Raw genomic sequence first — 25,462 nt, forward strand, 5'->3', positions numbered from 1 at the left:
TTTTGCCCCACTGTATAATGTACAGGCCACTTTGTGCATGATGATATACTCGGCCAAGGAAGAGTAAGCATATGCAGGGTCAAAACATACGCTCATACATTTTGAGTTACAATAAAGGTTGTAATTCTCAAATGTTACATAATCATTTGATTCCATTCAGAATCCTAGATAGCCTGAGTACCAATGAAACATTTGGTGAAAATGTATTCATTTGAAATACTTTAGCATGCGTTAGCAATAGGCTTTGGTAAAAACATAAACTATAACAACTTATTTTGAAACTTTTGGGTTTGGTGAAATGTAATTTTGCGCGCATTCTAAAACAAGGCAAAACCTTAATGAGGAAGCCTTTTCCAGAATAAAATGTCTTCGCAAACTTTAGAAGGCATCCATCCTAAATGTGTTCATCATTAGTAACAAAGCAATGCTATCACAAGCATCTAATCAGCCCCATTAAAGCCAAAACATTGATTTCTCCTTGTTAAATATATTGCAGAGATGTAAAAACAAGTTTTGTTTTTTTATTCATACATATTTTATTACAATTATTTGAAATTCATGTCAAGCAATAAGCTCCAACTGAAACCATACACACACATTAGCAAGCATAGACCCACTGCTGCCTGACAGAACTACAGGAAACACGCAGATATTTAAAATGAGCCACTGATCACAGAAACTGTAATCCCTTCAGAGGAATCCAGACACGTCTGCAGTCGCTGTAAAAGCAATTACTGGGATGTACACAAAAAAGAAAAATGTTGAAAGGTATGAAGAGGGCTGAAATAAATAACGATAGAGATGTGCAGAATTATTACAGTACGTGTCGGGAACTTGACAGCGAAGCCCACATGCATTTGAAGATTAACGTAGTAAACCGGCTCCCCCTGTGTTGCTGCAGAGCTGCCTGAGGTGTCCCGGGGTAGAGGGGTCTTCACTGTGGAGGCTGTGAATGACATGCAGCACCGATCATGTTGTTGATCATCACTTCTGACATGCTGCTCTTCTCCAACCTGTTAAGGACAGTAAAAACACATTTATTAATTCAGAGTTAAAATAAATCAACAATTTCCCCAAAAATAAAATAGTGTTTGGTTTTAAAATGTTTCACCTTAAGTCAACATTCAGGTTTTATTAAAACATTGCCTCACCTGAGCAAAAACCTGCATGCTGGAGTAAAGTTTCCAAACTAAATCTGTGATACTGCATCACAGAGGCAGGATGTGGGTCAGGATGAAAGGCAATTGGATCAAAGCAGGCACAGCCTAAAGACAGAATAAGTCATCAATGAGTCAAATGAAAACAAAACGGTCCAAGATGGGTATTTGTAATTAGTGTCATTGCATCATTTACCAGATCTGTACTATGATCTTTGATCTTTTTCAATATAAAGACATTCAATCCCGACTGTTTCAACATCTCAGTTGCAGAATCCTTTTTTTCTGATTACAGCAAACCACAGGGTTCCTTCAACTTAAGGCAAGTTAGATTTACTTTAAATCACGACAATGAAATTAACCCTCTGGAGATGGTGGGCGCGCCGGCACGTCCAGGTGCGCATTATTTACATAATTAAATCATATATTTTCGATTATAAGGAGTAGAAATATGATTCAGATATCCGCAGAATCGCTGGAAGAGTATCTTTCAAGTGGTATCTCCTGTGAGACTGTAACCAGGGCACAGCAGCCAATATGGCCGCTCAAAGCAGCTTGACTCTGCGTTACACTGTGTGGGATTGGTGGATTTGTGTGTCCGTCAAGGAAATCTCGGCCGGCAGCCATGTTGGTCTGAAATGACCAATGGACATCGAGAAATCACTAAGGACCTACCCACCAAAAACATAAACCACGTGTCTCCCATTAGTTTTCGTCTGTGAGGAGAGAGAGACACACAGAGAAAATGGCTAAAAAAAAACTTTACAGTCGCCGACTTCGCTAGATTTTTTTCGCTAGCAGCAGTGAAGATAGAGCCTCAGATGTTCAGAACCTGAAGTCTTCGACTCTTCTGAAGAAGAAGAATACAAAGACAACAATAAGGATCCATTTGGACATGGGTAAGTGTAAATATTACAATAATAGTGTACTGGCAATGTGTGGGGAATACTGCGAAAATGAACAATAGGTTTGTTGATATATTTTTTTATCGATAGTCATGAACTTTTTCTTGGGACAAAATAGACTCTCCCTTAGCAAACGTTTACTCTGTGTTAACGTTATTTTGGTGTGTAAAAGTGAGATTACATGTGTAGATGATTCAAATAATCATTTATTCGTCCCACAACGGAGACATTTACATATCATACTGTTCTGTACAGATGAGACTTTGTCATAGATTTATTTATGTGTGCCTGTTATTATTTTACCGTCCTGTACAGATGAGACTTTGTAATCAGATGTAGCCTATGTATATCTGTGATTTTATACTGAATGTAAAGTAACTGGAAATACCTGTGTGTGTGTGAGAGAGACTCCTGTCCAACCTCCCAAACTTTCTTTTTATGTGTGCATTGTTATTTGTGCTTGAGCAACATTTTATTTGAACTTTATTTCAATGAAATTAGTTGTAATTATTGTCCTACATTTTAATTTGTTTTACAGAGATGTTTCACAGCTGCCTGGGCCTAGTGGCCCACAGGCGGCGTTTATCCAGCAGCCACAACAGCCATCTGTGCCGGCCCCCAGGTCAAGATCTACTGTGGCTCAAGGGCCTTCACCAGAGCCATCACCACCAAGGACCAGCAGACCAGCATCACTACAGCAGCCTCCACCTCCATCTGCGGCTGCCACCAGGTCAAGATACACCTCAGCACAAAGGCTCCACCACAGCCATCACCTTCAACCCAGCCAGCAAGGAGGTCTCATGGAGGTCTCGTATAGCACTTGTACCCCCCACCGACACAGCAGCCAGTCCCACTGTCTTGGAAGACAGACAAAGACCTTGACACTGTCTTGACATTTATAATGAATAGTTGGTTGAAAGTTCTGATGTTCAATATTGTAAATAGTTAGATTTTCCAGTTTCTTACATTTATATAAATAGTTGGTTGAAAAAAAACACATTTATAATAAATTGTTGGTTGAAAAAAAAGGTTGAATGCTCAATTTGTATTTGTACACATCACATGAACCTTGGTATGTAATATGAAGTCATTATTCAGTCCTGATGTATCTCAGTCCCTGCTGTGGTGAAAGTAGAGTGATAAACACCTGTTTCACTCAAAATTCAAATGTAATTTCTTTAATTTTAGACATGAATTACACATTTATATACAGTGTAATTCAAATATTTCACTACTTTTGTGATCCTAAGACTTTGGTAAACAAATCTAAAACACCAATTTGTTTTGATGAAATGAGTAAATTTGTGTTTTCACAAGTGTTTTATATAACAAGTACATTTAAAAAAGGTCTAAAAAACATCTACAAATCGAGAAAATACCCATAGACTCCAGAGGGTTAAAGACAAATGATCAATAACCAAAGGGATTGCCTAATCTGAAACAGGTACGGCGTTAGCAAGACTGTGTCAATATCATATTCTACCATGTTTAAAGGGTGAAGCCATTCCCTGAAAAATGCTGCAGGCAGTTGGGACAATACTCTATGTATCGTTGCCTTCTGGCATGAGTTCACTTGTATGAAATATGAGACCTGCATAAATCAGAGTCAGAAATCAGTAGAAGTCTTTAGAATGCCAGGAGTGATTCGAGCAGCTCAAAGAGGGAAGCTCTGCTTGGACTTTTGAAACAGATAAGGAACAAATATCGGCTCCATAACAACACAAACGTTGACTTACATCCTCAACAGCTCTCAGGGTGGATTTCTTCCACCCATTATCGGGGGAACTTCTGCCGTTTGGACCCGTGCGGTTCCTTATGTTGACAATAGCTCCAACATGCTGCTTAACCACGTCCTTGAAGGCTCCCATAGCCTGGAAAAGGGAGAGAGCAGGACAAAAACACTTGAAAAATGGGATGAGAAAACATCCAGGCCACCGCTCCTCCTCTAGGCGTGACTCAGATGGCCCCTGTGCACATCGGCTGTCTCCACAGGAAGTCAGGACAGATCTGCTGCGCCACTGCACAGCGACCCGACTTAAGAGTGCAACTCATCACTGACACACCCCACATCTTTGAAACACTTCATGTTTTGGATGGTGAAGGCACTTTTATTTGTGTTTCCCTTGATCTGTCAGAACATTTTTTTTTTTTTATCAATTAACAACACTGAAAGTCACAATAAATATCAATGCACATAAAAGCAACTGCACAGACACAGTACTGATAGTCTGAAAGGCCTGAAAAACACCAGGAAGGCCATAAGTAACTTGCGGTGATGAAGCATTTTAATATTAATAATACAATTAATAAGAATGTACTCAATTTAAGACAAGTTGCTGCATTGACTGTCACAACTAATATGCTGACCAGACTATTTTCAATTTAGCATGAAGCAATATGTTCGCTAAGATCGGGCCACACACATATTTGGCAATACAATTAGATTAATAGAAATTGGGAATATTGAAGCCAATAACACACTAAATAGCGTAACTGGCACCATAGATGACTAGCTATTTTAAATGATAATGTTTGAAGCTCGTAGCAAATCTAAAAACCAACCTGTAGCCATGAAGAGAGGATCTGTTTCAGGCTTTCAGGGGGAAGCTCCAGATACTACACATCGTCACTCCATTTCCAGCTAGGACGGGCTACATAAATGAATATCCTGGAAAATATGCAAAACAAAAAGCAGGGTTGGATATTTCTCAGATGTCCATTAAATAACATAATTGAACACAGAATGAATAATAATTGAAGATATAATCGACACAGCTAGGTCTTCTGAAATGCAACCATCAGGTTAGGTCGGGGTACTGATGCCACTGCACCAAACACCCCAACTGATCAGTGCAACTCATCACTATCACCACCACGGACTTATGACATTAGGAGACCCTACAGCAGGGTGGTTTACCTTGTGTTCCCGTTTCATATCGACGGGGAGCATCATCTGGCAGTATAGTGAGGGCTTCATGGTAGTTAGAAGTCAGGCCTGCGTACACAACAACACACAATGCAAGAAGCTAACGTTAGCCTTAGCAATGTGAACAACACGTGGTCAATCTCGGTCTCACAGTCCGTGTTGAAAAACGTCAATGGAAAAAGGTAAACTGGCCTATGTGACAATGTAAGGGACTGTAGTGGTTGGTTGGTAATACGTATGTCTCTCCAACGTTGCAAACAAACAGTAACACGTTGGTTAAAACAAAAGGCCAAGCCTCACAGTTAGCTAGTTAGCTCTGGTGTGTTTAGCATCCGCTTCGGTTTCTTAAAACACCCACTGTCCCTACTAAAACAGAACGGCCAAAATCATATCATACAAACTCACCTTCGTTTGTATCCAGGCTCATTTATTTTATTAGATGTGTTGTGTTTTTTCCTTTGAGTAGCTGATCGTGTATCTGAGTTACTAGTGCGCGTGGATTCTAAGCAGCAAGGAAGTACGTTTCTAAAGCTAACCTCTCAGGGCTCAAGCCCTGGAACGACAGTGAACGTTTATTGGACAGTTGAACAATGTTTCCGTTTGAACCACCAATGGAAAGTTCTATATCGTTCACACAAGAGTAAAGGGCAAAACCATAGACTGTATGGTCAAACCCTGAATATATTTATTTTAGTTGGAGTTAGTTAGTTTAGGAGTTGCTCGTAATATAACTTTACAGCTTTCTTGCAACTTTTATTTTGTCCTCATATTTTCAAATAGAAATACACATGTTTACTTTACCTACTCTTTTGTGAGCCTGACTGTTCTGTTTAAAGATGAATGGATTGCCTTTTGTAAAATACATAGGCCTACATACAATGTACATACACATAGCCTATAACATGTTTACAAACATATCCTGAATATGCCATTCAAGCATCTGAATGCAAGATGCCAAGTATAAGTTATTGAGGTTATCTGATGCTTGGCGTATTTTGTTCACCTGTTTATCAGGTAAAAGCCATATAAAGCTGAGTGTGCAGGCTATATAAATAAACATTGATTGATTGATCATTAAAACATGTTTGTTTGTATGGTACATTGTATGTTGCTTGCAATAAAATACTAGCATCTTTTAGCACCTCGTCTCTTCTGCAAGGACACGAGTGGTTTATTTGTTTTCTGTCATTGGGTTCTTGTCTGGCCTTTCACATAGTAGTTTGTGCTTCAGGTACAAACTGCTTTTTGGTGGGACCTTGAAGTTACTTAAACATCTTTACTGGTCCCCTGAACAGCTGGCCATCGCAGCAGCTCCATCACCAAGCCACTCTAGGGAGCCTGCTGGTGCCCATCTTTTCTCCTCTTTGTTATGTCTGTGACTATCTACAGAAGCAGACCATCAGCCTTTTCTTTATTGCTTCAGGAGGGTTGTGTCTGATGAGGAATAAGTACATAGAGGGGTGAGCCAAAGTTTACATTGAAATGCAAATGCAATTTTATATTAAAAGATAGCAAAGGGACCATTCACTATATCACACAACACAGCTTGTTAGTACTGCCATGGAAATACATATACAGTCTTTTCATATTTACACATCAAGTGACAACCAAACAGAAATCATAAATACCTCTTTTTGTTAACTTTACAACAGCTATACGCGACCAGTATTTCAGAAGATAAAAGAGCACTATTAAATAACTGGCATCTTCCCTATCATTTACAAGGCTTGGAAACACAGTGGTTAAAATAATCCAGCGAAACAAAAAAAAATGTTCTTCTCCAGTGAGTAAAATTAATACAAGTCTAAAAACGATCATGAAATCCCTTTGTACAAAAGACTATACAACTTAATCAACACAATATCTTCAACAGAAATGTTTGCTTATATCCGCATGATAAAATCTGTACAGTTTTAGCATTCCTGCAGCAGAGTTGGAGGGACTGTGAGCCGGGTGATTGGTTACTGGGTCGCAGTGATGCTCTGTAGACCTCGCTTCAACCAACCGTCAGAGATCGTAGTTATGTAGCTGCCAAGACCCTCTCTCATTGGCCTCAGTGCTCGTCTAGCAGCAAATCAGCAGGTTGCTGAGCTTGTAGCAGATACTTCAAAATACATGGTTCTATAAACTAACCGATATATTTGTCAATATAGTATTTCCTTGTACCATAACTCAACAACAGACAGAATGGTACTCTAAAGTTAAAGCAATGCATAATATATTGTATTAAATTCATTTTTCAGTAAGTTGTCAGTGATACATTTCTAAACTATAACCCTCACTGTCTGATGGGGTCAGACATGCACAGTGTTCCTAAGTTACATACATGTATGTGTTATACTGTACTGTGGCAGACATTGCAAGTACACCTCTGCATTACAGCTCTAGAGTTGATGAAGCAAAACTGAAGTTATTAAAACAATAAATGTTCTCTAGCGCTTGGCCATGCAGATACTTTTGGTTGTGTGAGCCAGGTTTATTTTGTTTTAATTTCCACATCTTTAATTTCCCCTTACCCCAAAAAAGAGAGAGCCAATAGAATGTGTGTGATTATGTTCCAGAAGTAAGAAAACTACATTTGAAAAAGTTACATTTATGTGTACTGATGCACATTTCTTAAAATCTAAACATACAACATCATCTTTCTCAACAGAGAAGATGATGTTCAGTTTATATTTACATTATTTTAAAAGGGATTTAAACATTATAAAGTAATATTTTGTAATAGACTTTCAAAATAAACCGAATTTTATACAAGCCCTAGGCCGTTTTCAGGTAAAAAAGGAAGGTATTCAAATCGACAAGGAGTGCAGAATGGCACATACATTCTTATTTAGGAAGCTTATATTACAATGAATAGGTTGGTAAGATGACATATGTTGATAATATGGGATTGAGAAGGGAACATTAACGATGACACACACACACACACACGCATTTAAGGGAGATATGTTTCTATTTAGCGATAGTAATGTGTTGTTATTAAAGAGCTTCAAATTCTAAGAGTAAGTGCTGTTGTAGATAATCCTTTATATATTTCTTTTACCAGGAACGTGTCCCAAATTGTCATAAAAAGACCAATTCAATTAACAGCTAATGAGGATTTCGAAAGTAGTTAAAAAAACTAGTGGTTTGAGAATAATAAATCCCAAAGATCAATACCTGGGTAAATAAAACCACAACTATCTGCATGGCTAAAGAACACTAGTTGTGAGGAAAGGTTTTTGTCATTGGGACCGAAGAAGTAAAAAAGTATGTCACAAACCTGTGAGAAAAAAGACGTTACAGTTTAAAGGGGAATAAGAACGAAATGTTTGGCACTTACGCTGTTACTTCATCTTGGCTTCCTCTGCTATGCCCGAGGATCAGCAATATTTGAATTATAATTAAAAAGAAAGAAATAAAAGGCTGTTTTCAGGCTAATTAAGCTAATGTTGAATGGACTTCTGCAGCCAGCTGAAAGAACCAGCTACAAAACATCCTTACTCGACCTGTTGGAGGCTGTACAATAAGGAATCAACACTGAGGGCCAGTCGGTAAAGTCAAAGGAGAGAAATATCCTGTCATTAAGATTCCTATTGAAGTGTAAATGCTGAAAGAAGCATGGAGACTCTGTGAAGCCCCACCCTTTGGCACTGACATAAATACAACTCTTGAATACCCGGGTTCTAACAAAAACACTCACGGCATCTTCTGAAAGTCAGCAAACCAACTCCACAAGTACAAAAACGTTCATAAATAGAGTTCATAAAGACATGAGTGGCATTAGAGAGAGCATCGCGGTTGCGTCGTCCAGGGAGTATGTTGTTCTAGTTTTATCCCGAAAAATAAAAAGTTCACAAAAATAAAAAGTTGTACACAGAGAAGCGTTTGTCGCATTGAGAGTCTGCATCCTTAAAAAAGGCTCGAGAGTACGCTTGTGTCTCTCTGTTCACGTCCTCCCCAGTTGCTTTTTCCAGCATGCTCATTAGTTTATCATTTCGCCTGAAGGCAGCAGCACTCAGGCTAGGGCACTGTACTGCACGTGTGTGTGTGTGTGTGTGTGTGTGTGTGTGTGTGTGTGTGAGAGAGTACAAGTAGGACGGAGCCCCAGATACAGAGACAGGAGTTGTTGTTTTTCGGGAGCTTAGTTGTGTGTAACCAGTTCATTTGTACCTTAACTCTACCTATGCTACTGTTACTGTGTTTGTACCTATTTATCTGTGTACCAGCTATAAATACAGGTGTGTGTATGAGTGTGTTAGGAAATGGAGGTTGAGATGAAGCACAGAGGGCTCCTCACACTTCGCTCTCGGTGGAGGGCTTGCGTGTGGAGACCCAGCCGGTGTCGGGCAGGCTGTGCTGGGAGTGGCGCTGCGGGGTGATGGCTGAAGGGGTCAGGGTGGTTATGGAGGAGCATTCGGACGCTTCCTCCTGGAGGAGCTGCTCCGTTTCGCCGTCGTCTAGCGAGGCGCTGCTGGCCTGCAGGGACACGGTGTCGGTGCGCATGCAGGTGTGCAGGCCGCCTCGGGACGGCTTGATCTGTTTAAGGTCGTCCCAGTAAAGCTCCTCATTGGACAGGAGACACACGCCCTCCACTATGCGGATCTTCTCCTTGGTGTAGCCTCCGTCCACTCCCCCCTGGAAAACGAGAACAGAGTAGTTAGTTAGAGGGATGGCCTCCTTATGAGCAGGTTAAAGCTCATGGTATTATTTGTTCAACTTAACACTTTCTAAGAGTTAATTGATTAAGCTACCATGATGTGGCTCTGCTTTATTTCTTTGTTACATGCATTTCTTCTTTTTCTCTCTTGTTCTGTCTTCCTTAAGACTAGCCCTTCCTTCTTTTTTTAAACACGCCACTAGGGGTCACCCTTAACATACAAAAAGACAGTTTGGTGACGTCATGCACTCAATACCAGTTTTCCCTAGGTTTGAACCATTTGGTTTAATGTAAGTATACAACTCAACAACATATATAAAATACAGTAGATATAGTCATTTTAAAACATATCAAAGCAAAAATGTTATTAATTATACTGTCACATTTAAAAAAAAAAGTGTATTAGTGTTACACAAACATCACCAAAACTTCAACAAGTTGAACCTGTCAAAAGAATGGTTTCCTTTGAGGGCTTTGCACAGCACAACACTCCAGAACAACATGTCACCTTCAAACACAACCCATGCACATCATGTCGGCTCCTCTGATGCTGTGCCTTCTTCTGTGGTTTCTTATTTTCAGATTTAAGTGCTTCAAGTCCATCATTTTAATAAAGAAAAACACCAGGATTTCAATCTGTGGAAACTCGAGTGGAATCTAATGTATTGTTGATAGCATGAAAAACAGGGACATTTTCCAGAACAAATGGACAAATGATCCAGTCTGTTGTTATAATAGTTAGAACAGTGTCTGTTCATATCCACCTAATTCTCATTTTTTGACAGCTGGTGCAATAGGTTGCAATAAATAGAGACTTAGAAATGGATTTGGCCTTATACAATATATCTAAGCTTTTAATGATGAATCAAACAAAAGGCGGCCATCCCTTCATTGTTTTTTCTTGATTCCTTGCCTGTTGAAATGTCAGTTTTCAAATGTAGGTTAACCACTGACTTAATGTTAATTTCAGACAGCAGGTCCCATGCAGTTGAAAGAGAGACAAAGTGAAGGAAAACAAAGAAGCAAAAAGAGGACACCACTCCGTCATGCTGTGTAACTACCTCTCCACAGGGCAAGTGGGTCAAAAGATAAAGGGGGAGAGAGAGTTGTAGGGATGAGAGAGCTGCAGTGAGGAGAGAAGGGGGGGAGAAAAGATGAGCGCTGGTGTCTGTAACCTACTTACTGTAACATCACGTTACAATATTACAACTCGGTTCATCAGACAAACAGTGAGATCATTTGTCTCCATTGTTACCCACCGTACACCTCCATAGTCTGTGATCATTCTATGGAATTATCATGGATTCACCTGAAATCCATTCAGATATTAAATAAAATAAGTTTAGTGTTGTTTTTCCTGTCCGTTACCTCTTTCTTATATCGCAGCTGGTTGTATATCGGAGGCTTTTGCGACGCCTCAATCTTGACCTCTTGTGTCGATGTCCGATACGAGGGGTTACTGTAGGTCAAGTTGCTCACTCCAGGGTCGGCAAACTTCGACTTTTTATGTCTGTCAGTCAAAAATGGAGAGAAGATAATACATAGCTTAATACATTAAACTATCCACTGTGTGTAATTTGTATGATTGTGTTATTAAACCCTGTGTTTCAATCCAGGAAGTAAGATAGTTCAGAAGTGTCAAGTGGGGTACTGACCTGTAAATAATCAAAGCAGCGATGAGGATCAAAATAGCCAGGATGGTCAGAACTCCACCAATCACATAGCTGATATGAAGTCCTTCTCCTGAAATAGATATGGCACAGGTGTTAACAGAGCAAAATACAGTGCTTTACTCTCTTACCCAATTTCAGTTTCACTTCACTGTGTTTAAATGGTAGCACTCGTAACACGTCCTATATTTACAGCCTTTCAATGTTTATGTTTATTAGAAACCTGAGATCTCTCTGAGTGTCTCTCCTACAAACTCAACATCATTCTCCAACTGTATGTGAATGCAGAGTTGAACAAACGGTGTGTAGCACTGTAAGTGCTAGAGGAAAGTGCTATTCACATTTAATTTGCATTTGATGATGGACTTTAGCATCCTTATTTGTTAAGCAAGTCAAGTATAACGGTTTTTCAGTGATATTTCCCAATTGGTTATTACTTACTTACTCCCACACAAAGTAGCTTTGGCATTAGCAAAGCTACATTTGAAGCAGTGGGAAAGTGTTCAAAGAAGAAACACGTCCCCTCTAAGACCAAAGCTGTTATCATGTTTACTTGCAAGTTAATAACTAACAACTACATCCAACTTTGTTTTAAAACTATCTAGAGCAGGCTAGCAGTATCCCTCTGCTTCCAGTAGTCTGGCTTAGCTCTCTGTACTACTGACACACATGGATACAATACAAACATTGTTCTTTCGAGTGGTAGAATGATACATATCAGATTGTCACATTAAGACAACATGCATTGTGTAAAGTGATGAAGGGAGAACTGTGTCGTGTACTGACCGTGAGGAGCCGTCACCACGCTGTTCACACACCCCTCTACGTTTAGGTTCTTGTCAGTGCAGCTGTAAAAATGAGACAGAATCCCAGATTGAAAAGAGTACTTTACATAATTAGCTTTAATGACTTCACAAAATATGATGTTGTTTTTCCTGTAGAGGACTCTCTGTAGGGTTTTAGCAATAGTCTGTAAGCTTCTGTAGTTAATGATTTAAAGATTCTATTAGAGATGAACAATTACATTATACTTCTCTATGAGATGAGACATTTCTCAGATCTTTATAAAAAGGCTTGAGAGCTCTCAATATGTTGTTCTTTGAGCAAGATAGGGCAATTCTTCTTCTTTTTTCAACAAGACCTGGTTCTTGTAATTGTAAAAGTTATTTCTTTTTGATTGTTTTGTTAAACAAAACAAAAAAAACAAGACAAACATGACGTTGACCTAATATTTTATTTATAAGCAAAATGTACGCTACAGGGGGTAGGACCAGAAACGTTTAAGCTTCTTCTTGCCCTTGACAGAGACTATTTGAGAATTCCTTTTTTTTTCTTTTTGTACTTTGTTATAATTGTAAGTAAAAAAAAAAAATATATATATACATTATTATTATTGTTGTATGTTTTGTTTCTGACATGTTCAATAAATTGTCAAAAAAATAAAAAATAAACACAAGGGTCATACATGGGTTTTTAAAGCAGTTATGCCAGCATGTATGGTTCTCTCTTTAACTAGATATTAATAACATTTCTGCTAATGCATTTTGTAACAACTAAATTAAGTAATTACTCTAAAAGGAAGCTTTGCCATTAGAAATGAATTCATAGAGACAAACGGACGTACTTGACGCTGAGGCTCCTCCATGTGGAACGTCGGTTGTTAGATTGGGGATCTTGTTGGGGACAGGAGTGCTGCTGGTTCCTCTGGCCGGAGCGGTGGGGACGTAACCTGAAACTGATGAAAACATGCATATTAGAACCGGAGTGAGATAGCTGTTTTTTGGTTGTCTTTAATTATTATTTCTACAAGGTATAGGCATTGCGTGAAATTGTATTTGAGCCGTGTATCTGTGTGTTTGTTACTCTTATTTCATATCATATATTTTGGTCAAACATATTTAATTTGTTTTAAACCTTGTTCGATATCTGAGTTCCCATAGGCAAGGCAAGGAAAGGAAAGGCAAGTTTATTTATATAGCACCTTTCATATAAAGGTCTGCCTAGACATTGCATGCAAACACGCTGGCACGGTCAAACAAAAGTCAAACATCATTAGGAACAGTAACAGGGAACAGTGGTCACTCACTGGTGGAGCAGGGTCGCCCGTCTGGCTCATCGGGGCAGGCGCACACAAAACTGTTGGTCTTGGCGAAGCAGAGGTGAGTGCAGCCGCCATTATTTACTCCACAGAGATTAGTACCTAAATGAGAAGAAAGGGAACATTCAAACAGTGTGTCTGAGTCTGGTATATCTGAAATTAGGGAGGGTTTTTCCGCCGTGATAAGATCTGAATTCAGCTTCCTTTACCTAACAGCACTTAGACTCTGAAAAAAAAGGTCCCAGCATTTAAATAAAATTCAAAATAATAATAGTGGCTACCTCTTGTGAAATATTTCTTCCATTTCTCAAAATACTTTTAAAAAAGCTCAATAAAGTCGGAGTCATCTTCAACATTCCTGCAGCAAATATCGTGCCAGACGAAAAGTTACTAAACAAGCTTCAAATCGACAAGGCAAGGCAAGGCAAGTTTATTTATATAGCACCTTTCAGCACCAGGCAATTCAAGGTGCTTTACAAAATGAAAGACATTCAGATAAAGGCATTTAAAAACAGTAAAAGATAATAAAAGAAACATTAAAAGAAAAACAAAAAATGAAAGACATTAAGAAAAAGTACATGGATAAAAGTTACAGTGCAGTTTAAGATGTGAATAGTTCAATTAAAAGCAGCGACAAAAAGAAAAGTCTTCAGCCTGGATTTAAAAGTAGTCAGAGTTGCAGAGGACCTGCAGGTTTCTGGGAGTTTGTTCCAGATATTTGGAGCATAGTAACTGAACGCTGCTTCTCCATGTTTAGTTCTGACTCTGGGCACAGAAAGCTGACCAGTCCCTGAAGACCTGAGAGATCTGGATGGTACTACTGAATCAATGTGACTATAATTCAAAGTGTTTTTACAGGGAGGCAAATTTGATGGGGTTCATTTCAGTTCTGATAATGTTTAAACTGTAAGAGAAATTCCTACTGATTAAATAAAACATATTTTTTGAGACTGTACTCTGTGGTGTTGTTGTGAACATTTTTGTAATATTTCATATCAAATAGTGTAATTGAGTTAAATGTTTGTATTTGTTTTCTTATGGCATGGCGTTATTTTCCTCTTATGTGTCCAGTTTGTTTCCACCCTGGTTCACGAGCATGCATTGGGAAAAGAGTATATTGCAAGGGAGTTTGCCTGCATTTAAAAACCTTCATAAATGTGTAATTTTAGTGTCAAAGGGTATAACTGGTGAAACTTGCAACCCACTCTACACCTTTATTCATTTCCTGTTTTATTTAAAGCTCTAATTCTTAAATCAGTCTCTGCTGCTTCAGCACTTTACCAGCGACACACTCCCCTGTCCTCACAGATGAACTAAGTGAAGTCTCTGGTGTCTCCTGTAACATCTGGTGTTGTACCCTTACCTGTCTGTCTGTGAGGTGATACCACTATAATGTCCATGAGGCCCTCCACGTTGTTCAGCACAGTTTCCTTGTTGCGGCCCGTGTGTTTGTCCACCCGCTGGATGGACTTAGTCTGCCAGTCCGTCCAGTAGATCCAGCGGTCTTGCTGCGAGAGTCGGGAGAAAGGAGTTAGAGGGGAGGACACCGGCTTCAACTGGGGAAACGAGGGAGAAGAAGAGAGGAGAGAAAAAACACAGACAAGGAGAAGGGGAATGGGAGGAAGAAAGGGAAGGGCAAGAGGGAGGGAGGAAGAAAAATGAGGGTCAGAGTGGAAGAAGAGAAATGGTTAAGTCGAATGTGTTCAGCATGAGTTGAAGGACGCAGAGACGGAGTCACACGGTGAGCTGATGAGTGAAAGAGAGCAGGTGAGTGGAGGAGGCAGCCAGGAGGAAGGGTCACCCAGTGATTGACAGCTGAGGGTGAGGAGGGGAGGGGGTACCTGCGTGAGGGCAAACGGGTGGGACACCGGGCTGACGAGGACCTGCCGCAGCTTCCCGTTCAGGTCCGAACTCTCGATCCTGTCCAAGTGGGCGTCCACCCAGAAGATCCTGCAGAAAACACCACAGGTTCATAAACACACTTCTGTCTGTATGAGCCTTCTGACTGCACTGGAGAAAAAAACACCTATTTCTTTCATCACTTTCTAAATCAAAAGATATATCAATTAATAGGGTTACAACTGAAATACAAATAACTAAAATATGATTTAATATGTCAGAAAAAGTTCAAAATTGATATCGTAGGTTAACAAAGTCAAGGGTATGTCTTTAAATGTCTTGTTTATTCATTCAAACACCCAATAATTTTTGTTAAATTCATTTACAAACAGAAAACCATGAAATCTTCATCTCTAAAAAGTGTAAATTTCTGCATTAAAATGGACATTAAAATTGACTTTACTGATAGTCAATATAATATATTTATTTTAAAATAATATATATTTTTGTTGTTGATTGACTTGGCATTGCAGATCTATCATTTAGCTCTAAATAATCCAAATTGGCTAAACTTCTAGCACTCAACCCTCTGTATCGTATATTTAGTTGTTCTACATTAACTGGCCGTTATACAAATTTTCATAAGTCTCTCCTTGGCTTGTAGATATTATTTTCAGATATGGTGAAGATCATCATTTTTTCAAAATATCTAATCTGATTTAATTTACAAGGTTACTATGTAGCCCCTTTCACACACAGGCTTTCTCTCTCTCTGACCTTCGTGTGTCGTAGTCCAGTGTGAGTCCGTTGGGCCAGCCGAGGTCAGTGTTGATCAGAACCTTTCTGTCAGAGCCGTCCAGGTGGGATCGCTCAATCTTTGCAATGTGACCCCAGTCAGTCCAGAAGAGGTACCTGCAGAAACCAGGAGAACTGGTGAGGAGACTTTCTACTGCACAACGTTGAAAGAAAATATTGGCAACCATGTGGCAACTAAGATTCCACTTTTTCTACTGGTAGTTCCAGCATAGTTCATAATATGTCTCTTGGTCATCTTTTAACAGGTCCCATGTCATGGCAATTTCTACTGATCATAATTCTATTGTTGAGGTATACTAAAATAGATTTATACTGTGCAATTTTCCAAATTCACATTGGTTTCTCATACAGCATCTCTGTAAAGTATGTGTATTCACCGGTATTCACTCTCTGTCCTAAACGTCTTGTTGGAGCTCCTGCCCCCCCTCCCTGTGAGCCCAGTGTGCTCTGATTGGTCGAGAAGCTGACAGGCTCGTTGCAGCATTTCTCCGCCATCCCAACGTAGTCCGAAAAACGTTTACCCATTTAAACAGTCGTGGTAGATACCTTGTTTGTTTTAAACATCATAAATACACAAACAACAATGAATACTTACAGGTTGTGTACCCGAATCTCCCGCTGGTCCAAACAAAGCAGGAGTTGTGTGTGTGTGTGTGTGTGTGTGTGTGTGCGTGTGTGTGTGTGTTGCATGTAGCAGCCGCATGTGTGCAAACTGCCCGCCCCCTCGCATACAGAGAGAGATATCTCTCGTCTCGATTGGAAAGATGGGAAATACTAAAAATAATCATAGATGCATTTTTGCAGTCTTTTTGCATATTAGATAACGGAGTTAACGACACCAAAACTGCAATATAATGTTTGTGTAGCATAATAAATATCGTTCTTCAGTGCCCTGTACATCTCCGGCATGAATCGCTGAAAGGTTTTGGGAAGCTTTGTTTCATGAAAGGCTGGCAGGGGGTGCGGCCATAGCTCTGGGCGTGGCTACTGGGTATCCCCATGTCAGAGTACCCAGGAAGTAAAGAAATCTCCAACGAGGCGTTTTGGGGAGGTATTTTCTGTGTTAGAGTTTTACTCGCTACAGGGTGTACTTTGAGGGGTTTTGACTCTGCAGACCGTTTACATGCATAAAAACCTTCATAACACACAAGGGGACGGGTAATAACCGGAAAAGCATGACATGGGACCTTTAAGAAATATATTTTAATAGTGTCAAAACCCAAACCTACATTACTATTTTCATGAGAGCCCAGTCCCCTGTCTTACCCTTTGCTCGGGAACACTGCGATGGCTCGCGGTTCATCCAAACTGTTGTTGACCAGAACTTTGCGGCTTGTTCCGTCCAGGTGGGCCACTTCGATGGTGTTGCGCCCGGTGTCGGTCCAGTACATGTTCCTGGACACCCAGTCTACAGCCAGCCCATCCGTGGTCTTCAGACCCTGGCTAATAACCGTCTCCATGCCGGTGCCGTCTAAGTTTGCACGCCTAAAGGTCAAAGTTAAGGGAGGGCATATATGATATTTAGTAAGAGTCTGTATGGCTCTAACGGCTGCTGTTTCCTGTTGGAAGGGACTGTCCCCTTTAACAAGTGGGCTTTCAATCTCTCTGTCCTAGGCACATCAACAACAAAAAAACAATCGCACTCGAGAATATCCTTAAATTGATAGCAATATAGTTCACATGTTGTTTTGATCGCACCTTATAACATCCAGGGTGACATCGGTGTAGTAAAGTTTTGCGTCCACGCTGTCGTAATCCAGTGAGATGACGTTGTGCAGCTCGGGCACCGGCACGTGCACGTCGGTGTGGTCGTTGGTGTCGAGGGAGATCCTGCGCACACTGACACGGTTGGAGAAAAGCAGGTAGGACTCCGGGGAGTCCTCACACGACTTGCTGTCACCTTTGAGCAGGATTCCAGTGGGACAGGCGCAGGACGTCCCGTTGGGGCGAGACAGGCACAGGTGGGTGCAGCCTCCGTTCCTCCTGCCACACTTATTAAAACCTGCAAACAGACACAAGTGCACTTAAAATAATTGGAAAGACGCCTTGCCAGACAAATAGATGTGTGCACTCAAAGCTGATTATAGTTTATGTTTGAGTGTTTCCAGGCAACATATAATCACTTGGCGAGCTACACATTCTACAATCAACAGGAGTCATATTCAGGATAATCATGCAAGGCTACCAACAAAGATTGTCATCAAGGAAAATATAAAATGTAGAAAGTCATTTGATGAGCTACGGTTAAAGTCATGAGGTATTGACTAGGTGATAAAGATAGAAGTATGTGCAAACCAGCAGAATAAATAGATGAAAACTCAGGCAGCAGGGCTATTTCAACTGTACCAGTAACACAGCACACTAAAACCCTTGTTTAAGTTCAACTGAACTATAAACAAATTGCTGTTTAGTCTATATTCCATTTTGTTCGTACAGCATCTATCGTGTATGTTCCTCAGACTCACCCAGAGGCCTCTCCCTGTCCACAGCCTGGATGTCCATCAGGCCCGGCAGGTTGGCCTGCACGGTGATGGTGTTGGTCCCTGTGTTCTTGTCAGCTCTCTGGATGCTGCGGCTCTGCCAGTCGGTCCAGTAGATGTGAGAGCCCAGCAGGGTCAAACCGTATGGGTGCTGGACCGGGGTGATCAGGGTGTGGCGGTTCTGCCCGTTCAGGTCGGCTGCCTCGATGCGCTGCAGAGGACCAGAGAGAGGAGAGGGTTACCACCATGACTCCATAACGGCTGGTGCCTTTTGCCTTAACGCACTGAAATTAAGCCAATTAGCATTTCACTTTTTAGTCCTCTTTAAGTATGATGTGAGTGTCATTTTTGGTCCTCTTTAAGAATTTAATTTCTTCAGTTGACTAAAATGTTTTCCTACAGCATGCGTGACTGTTTTTTTTCAGTTAAATAGTGCTTAATATGTTTTAAAGGTCCCCTATTATACTGTTTTTCATCAATATATTATAGGTCTCAGATATATACAAACTATGTCTCTGAAGTGTTTGACTCCAAATACCAAACAGATCATTGTAGCATCCCATAATCCCCTCTGTTTCAGCCCTGTTTCAAAAGTGCTGATTCTGTGATGAAAATAAGGAGCCCCTCCCCACGCCCCTCTGAGAGAGATTTGGTTACAAAGAACACAATGGGGCTCTAGGAGGAGATTCAGGTGATCAGGTGGGCAGGTGTTACCTTGGTTGGTGATTGGCTAATGGTTACACAAGCCAACAAATCGTAATCATAAAGTGGTCAAAATCTGATCAGCTCATTTTCAGACAGGTTTTCATAGAAATGGATCAGGAGAAAAAGAGAGCAAATCTTTTTTCCTGAAACTTTCAGAATCTCTTTACACAGAGGGGACACATGTTGGATTTTGCATAATAGGTGACCTTTAAACAAAAACAATTTTTTTAAGTTCCTTCGATCAGAGTGACTGGCAACCAGTGTGTTTAGTTAAAGTAGCTCCATCAACATAGAAAACACATAAACAAAGGCTTTTCATCTTGTAACAATATATGTTTTAAGAGCTGATAATCAATGTGAGGGGTCGTTAGGGTCACAGCTGCTGACCTCAGTGTGAGCGTCGGCCCACAGAAGCTGGGAGCCAGCCGTGTCGATGGCCAGGCCGTTGGGCCAGCCCAGGTTGTTGCTGATGAGGACAGTGCGGTCGGAACCATCCATCCCAGAGCGCTCCAGCTTAGCATGCTCTCCCCAGTCTGTCCAGTACATATACCTGTTAGAGAGAGAGAGAGAGAGAGAGTGAATAAAGATGAAGAACACCATTTAATGTTAAGTAAGTTCACATACTGTACTAGAAATTCTTCTTGGTGTCAGATCGATACAATAAACATAATAAAAGCAAGTAATGTACTTCACTTGAGGTGCTCTACTTTAGCATTTGTTTAATGATAATTTATAATTCTAATTCACTACATTTCAGAGGTAAATATTGAATTTCTTAGTACATCTGTCTACAACTTTAGTTACTTTAGTTTTGTATCTCCTTTCTTTTCGGTGAAAACGAGGTAACTCCAGATGTGTTGATTTAGGGGTGTAAACTGGATGATAAAGTGTTCCCTTAGGTAGTAATACATTGCTCCTTCATCTCAAGATAAATAAACAATTTGAAAACCTCTTGAATCTGCTGAAAAATGCATTGTTGTTTCAAAAAGTGCTGTTTTATTGAGCCAATTAATAAGATGACTTTTTAGCATAATATGGTTCTCACAGGACAGCAAGGGTTTGTGTTATATCCATATCTTTTAGACATGATGAATTGCAGTAGATAAAACTACCCATCTGAATACAAAGAAGTTAAAAATAAGAACTCATTAACAGCAGTAAAAGGCAACATTCACACCAATGAAGCAGTACTATTAATCTAAAAACAGCACATATAGTAGTAAAACTGACAGGAAGTATTTTACTGCCTGACTACTTTACATTTTCATACTTAGATTCTGCCGATAATCGTTTCATACTTTTACTAAGGTCATGTTTTGAATGCCAGACTTTTAACTGTTTTCACAGTGCGGTATAAGAACTTGGATGAAAATTCAGGACTGTTATCAGAGATTTCCCCCAATTCTCCTCATCACGCTCTATCATCCTCACCCCATCTCATTGTACAGGGCGATGGCTCGTGGGCTGTCCAGGTTTTCCCAGACGAGAACTTTCCTCATGGAGCCGTCCAGGTTGGCGACCTCGATGCGGTTAGTTCCTGTGTCCGTCCAGTAGATCTTCCTCCCAACAGCATCCACCGCCAGGCCATCGGTGGTCACCAACCCTACGTAAAGAGAGACACAGAGAGAGGAGTTAGAGTCGTCATAGGGCGGAGTTAAACCCCCTCGTACATGTAAGCCAACCCCCTCACCTGTGGATACGATGTCCTCTTGTGATTTTCCGTTGATGTAGGATCTGCTGATTTTCTTCAGTGTGCTGTCAGACCAATACACTTTTCCTGCAGGAGGCGTCACACACACACATGTAAGAATTTCCATTTCTATATCCCTTGCTTTTCGTTTAAAGGGGACCTATCATGCAAAATGCAGTTTTTGATGTATTTTATACATAAATATGTGTCCCCGGTGTGTAAGGGAACTCACGCAGCATCAGAAAATAAAACCCTCTCTCTTTTCCTCCGTGCGCAAATCTCTAAAAACGGGGGTACAACAGAGCTGATCCAGATTTGCCATCCGATATATGACGTAAATTACGTCATATATCGGATGGTGGACCCACGGCACTATCAGAAACGTTGCTGTATCAGAAACAATTCCCGATGTGTTTTGGACGTAATAGTCATTGTTTACATTAGCAGGCATCGCTAACACTCAGAGCTAAACTGTAGGCTACTGGAGAGCATGTGTAAGAAGCAGGATATAAAAAGGAACTCACCTCGTGGTAAACCCGCAAGAGAGAAAGCCTTTGAGCTCCATACTGTTTCAGAAATAATCCTTAATCTAATAATCCTTGATCTAATAATCCTTGCGTTTCATCACCGCAGCATTTTAGACAGTATCTGCCAGGTCCCGCATGAGCGGCATAAGCTCCACCCCCTCTTATTTGTTTCAGTAAAAAAATAAAATAATTGTTATACCCAGAATCAGCACTTTTGTAACAGGAAGAGAAATAGAGGGATATGAGGCATGGCTAGAATGGGTGATCTGTTTTTTTTTTTACCAAAACACATGTTTTTTATATTTTCTTAAATATCTGAGACCTATGCTATTGCCTACAAATAGCATGATAGGTGACCTTTAAACAAGCGTTTCTAAACGTATTGAGGCAAACCTTCTTTGGGGTCGACCCCGATGGCGATGGTGTTTTTCATGGAGCTATTGACGGCCAGGACCACATCAGCAAAGTAGGGGATGTCCAAAGAGACCATCCTGATGTCTGTCCTCCGGGCAAATATCAGGAAGCTGCTCATCCCTGCGCACACACACACAGACAGACACACCATATTTCAACACACATCACAGCACCTTTCCGTCAGAGTACAAAGGTGGGCTGACATGCTTTTATCTCTATGGAAGAAAAACTTTTTGACATTTTGAACTTTGAATCTCCTATTTGCAGGCTTAGTCAAGGGTTTTTGTCGCTTTCATTGCATTTCCTTTTAAGTATTTGCTTTTGAGATTCATATATTTTGGGACTTTGCACTACATCTCCCTTTATATCTTTGCTCATGCAGACACATGTTGCCTAGGAGCTCAATGAGTTACAGTAGATGTAAGCCAAACATATACAAGTCATATCATAAGGTATTTGCATTGTGGCCAGCGCATTAACATTATTAACAAGAAGGTGTTGTTTACACTGAAAACATGGATGAACAGAGAACAATAACTGCATTATTTTTGACACTGAAGTGGGAGTTTGTACCAGGTGTGCAAGTCTTTCCATCCGTCTGCAAGTTGATGCCGGTGGGACAGGCACAACTGGAGGCTTTGGGAGCAGGGGCCAGGAGACAGAGGTGGCTGCAGCCTCCATTATTCTCTGCACACGGGTTACGAACTATAGGTGGAGACACACAAAGCAACTCAGCTCATCCACCATCCTACTTTCTAGGCTAGCTTCAAGGCAAGGAATGGATAGGGGATGGGGAAGGTTGGGGAAACAAAAACACAGCTTCCCTGAAGGGAACTTGGGGAAAGCCCCACACATGAGATGGATGAGATCAGTGAGGTTTCAGTTTGGTATGTGCCCCCCGAGGCTCTCTGTCAGTGATCTAGGTTCAGTTTACCTGTAATCCCCTCACTGTCAGCAGAGACACAGGATCTGAGCTCGGCGGCACAAAAAGGCTTTTTTCCCTTTGTCACAAGAGACTACACATGTCCAACAGGAATGTATGTCCCTGTTATTGCTGCACATTGGATTTGAAATGGAATAATGACTATGAGTTTTAGGTAAGTGTGAAGAAAGGCTGAAACTAGCTATTTGCCGATTATATTCTCGATTAATCAATTGATCTTTTGTCTATAAAATGTCAGAAAATTGTACACCCATTTTCTCAAAGACTAAGGTTTCATTTAAGTAATTGTGTTGTCACTCCAAACCCTAAAGATATGTATTTTCGTATTAAACAGAGACAAGCTGAATTTGAGAGGCTTTAAACTGCAGTTTTTTGTTTCGCCTTCTTTCCTTGAGGCTCTTTTGCGAAGTCTGGGCAAATAACTGTAATTAGCTAGTATAAATGGCTAGCGTTTCTACACTGTTTATTTGATGTGCATCTAAACATCCTCAAATTACAGCTTGAGAGTTCCAATTGTCATTGTTTCATTCATTTGAATCTAATTTAATCTAAAGGGTTGCAGCACAGACCCAAAACAATTAAAGTTTTTATTATTTTCCTGATGCTAGCTGACAGTGCTTCAGTCTTGTTCCAGCACGTGGATGAACACAGACCTGTCTCCCGGTGTCTGTGGAACATGTGGATGTCCATGAGGTTCTCCAGGTTTTCTGCGAGCGTGTGTCTTCCCAATCCGGTGAGCTTGTCCGCGCTCTGGATGCTCTTTGACTGCCAGTCCGTCCAGTACAGCTTGTCCTCGTGCACAGTGAGGCCGAAAGGGTGGGGCAGCTGGCTGCCAATCAAAACCTGTGGGCAAATAATAGAAAGTAAACATAAGTTTACAGACTTTCTCAGACAAATCAGCATGAATATATTGATTTTATGGGAATAAAGATTTATATTGTCATATCAACACCCGTTACCTGTCGATCGGAACCATCAAAGTTGCCAAATTCAATGGTCTTCATGCCAGCATCTGCCCAGTACAGGCGTTGTGTCTCGTAGTCGATGGCGAGCCCGTTGGGCCACGTCAGATTAGACGAAATGATGACGGTCCGATTAGAGGCGTCCATTCCTGCACGCTCGATCTTTGGGTTGGCCCCCCAGTCGGTCCAGTACATGAAACTACGTGGAAATAATAACACCAGTAAGACAAATATTGCCAATGCGAAGGTGAGGTTTTTATGTTTCAACTTTCGTCTTCTCACCCTCCAATCGGGTCGACGACGATATCCCTGGGCCGGTCCAGGTTCTCCCATATCAACACAGTCCGCATGCTCCCATCTGCGTTAGACACCTCGATACGATCCGTACCTGAGAATCCCATGTTATAAATGGTTGAAATCCAAGAGCACCCGCCGCTATGTGCAATCATCTATTTTTATGAATCAGAAATATGTTTTAAGGTGAAACGTGAACATTGTGAAATGATGTTGCTTACCAGCATCGGTCCAGTAGAGCTTGTGGGTCACCCAGTCAATCGCCAAACCTGCTGGGCTCTCCAGACTGGTGTCCACCACCACCTGGAGAAACAGGGACAACAACGTTTTAATATAAACTCTACTACATTACTGTTGCACTTTCCCATTAGCCCTAGTAGATGGCAGTATTGCATAATATTATATCCTGCTGCTGCCCTCGCCTAAATTGAGGACATATGAGAAATGATGGGATTAATTCAGACTGCAGAGGACACTGACCTCCTGCTTGGTGCCGTTCCACAGCGCTCTGTTGATGGAGTCTGTGGTGACGTCTGTCCAGTAGATGTAGCCGTCTTTGGCGTCCCAGTCCAGAGCCACGGCATTACGCACGTCAGCCAGAGGGATGACATCATCGGACATGTCCTCTGTATCAAAGCTGATTCGTCGGATGTCCGTCCTTCGGGCAAAAAGCAGGAACTTGTCAAGACCTGATTAAAGACCAAAGGTCTTCTGTCAGTCTCTAGGTTTAACAGTGGGGTCAACAGTAAACACAGCATAACAATACACACACTCAACAAGCAGCTCAAACACACTCACTGATAAACATCGTAACTGATAACCCTTCCTCTAACATGATTATATTATATATTATTATGATGGTAAAATGTAGATGTTTTTTATGACTACACGTTGTGTAAACTTTAACAATATTTAAAGTGCTGCAAATGTCACAGGGTAATGAACCAACTAAAGAAAAGGATTCATTAAAAACTATTCAAAGAAATTAAATTGTTGTTCAGGACTTCTTTAGCGGCACTGAATCGTAACATGATGTAATTTAACTTTCCATCAGATAAAATGTCACTTCAGTGGATGTCTTATAATCCTCTGCATGCACATGTCATTCTCTAAAACAAGTGTTAGCTGACTACACTTGCTGTTGTTGGCATTAATTGCTTTGTGAATAAATAGATATGCAACATTCACTCAAATATGACATATTGTTAACATCCAGATGGTGAGGGACTCACCGCTTGCACAGTTGGAGTGGTCCACCTTCTTGAAGCCGGTGGGACAGGCGCAGGTGTGGGTCTTGTTGCTGGGGAGACACAGGTGGCTGCAGCCCCCGTTGTTGGTACCACAGCGGTTCCTGCCACCTGCAGGAGAGACAGAGACACAGCTCAGTATGTGAT

At 40.8% G+C, this 25,462-nt stretch overlaps 1 protein-coding gene, 1 long non-coding RNA gene and 1 other non-coding gene across 5 annotated transcripts in view; all 3 read right to left on the reverse strand.

Annotated features, from left to right (window-relative positions):
* Positions 1 to 522: 522 nt before the first annotated feature.
* LOC117462974 (uncharacterized) lies at positions 523 to 5,536 on the reverse strand. 3 transcript variants are annotated; one of them, XR_011642693.1, is made up of 6 exons: positions 5,394 to 5,536; positions 4,980 to 5,057; positions 4,625 to 4,730; positions 3,799 to 3,933; positions 1,152 to 2,915; positions 523 to 1,013 (listed from the first exon to the last, which is right to left on the reverse strand). It is a non-coding gene; the product is annotated as an uncharacterized lncRNA (long non-coding RNA). The 3 variants fall into 3 exon arrangements; XR_011642692.1 differs by having other exon boundaries at positions 1,152 to 2,919; XR_004553865.1 differs by having other exon boundaries at positions 524 to 1,013; positions 1,152 to 1,265.
* LOC117444642 (small nucleolar RNA SNORD67) lies at positions 4,013 to 4,124 on the reverse strand. The gene has a single exon (XR_004551834.1). It is a non-coding gene; the product is annotated as a small nucleolar RNA SNORD67 (small nucleolar RNA).
* A 918-nt stretch (positions 5,537 to 6,454) lies between the features above and the next one.
* The window catches only part of lrp4 (low density lipoprotein receptor-related protein 4), a 156,290-nt gene continuing 137,282 nt past the window's right edge, over positions 6,455 to 25,462 (reverse strand). The window contains exons 17-38 of the mRNA XM_034078171.1: positions 24,549 to 24,757; positions 24,290 to 24,371; positions 24,057 to 24,162; positions 23,772 to 23,973; positions 23,466 to 23,655; positions 22,443 to 22,574; positions 21,849 to 21,989; positions 20,929 to 21,015; positions 20,670 to 20,841; positions 19,626 to 19,788; positions 18,519 to 18,744; positions 17,752 to 18,055; positions 17,320 to 17,538; positions 16,015 to 16,149; positions 15,240 to 15,348; positions 14,762 to 14,906; positions 13,387 to 13,500; positions 12,930 to 13,035; positions 12,087 to 12,148; positions 11,286 to 11,373; positions 10,999 to 11,140; positions 6,455 to 9,608 (exon numbers count right to left, since the gene is read on the reverse strand). Coding sequence (XP_033934062.1) covers positions 9,267 to 9,608; positions 10,999 to 11,140; positions 11,286 to 11,373; positions 12,087 to 12,148; positions 12,930 to 13,035; positions 13,387 to 13,500; positions 14,762 to 14,906; positions 15,240 to 15,348; positions 16,015 to 16,149; positions 17,320 to 17,538; positions 17,752 to 18,055; positions 18,519 to 18,744; positions 19,626 to 19,788; positions 20,670 to 20,841; positions 20,929 to 21,015; positions 21,849 to 21,989; positions 22,443 to 22,574; positions 23,466 to 23,655; positions 23,772 to 23,973; positions 24,057 to 24,162; positions 24,290 to 24,371; positions 24,549 to 24,757 — 3,476 coding nt within the window. The 3' untranslated portion in view covers positions 6,455 to 9,266. The remainder of the gene's footprint in view (positions 9,609 to 10,998; positions 11,141 to 11,285; positions 11,374 to 12,086; positions 12,149 to 12,929; positions 13,036 to 13,386; positions 13,501 to 14,761; positions 14,907 to 15,239; positions 15,349 to 16,014; positions 16,150 to 17,319; positions 17,539 to 17,751; positions 18,056 to 18,518; positions 18,745 to 19,625; positions 19,789 to 20,669; positions 20,842 to 20,928; positions 21,016 to 21,848; positions 21,990 to 22,442; positions 22,575 to 23,465; positions 23,656 to 23,771; positions 23,974 to 24,056; positions 24,163 to 24,289; positions 24,372 to 24,548; positions 24,758 to 25,462) is intronic.

Source organism: Pseudochaenichthys georgianus, chromosome 3 (assembly GCF_902827115.2).
Source record: "Pseudochaenichthys georgianus chromosome 3, fPseGeo1.2, whole genome shotgun sequence".
Lineage (NCBI taxonomy): Eukaryota > Metazoa > Chordata > Actinopteri > Perciformes > Channichthyidae > Pseudochaenichthys > Pseudochaenichthys georgianus.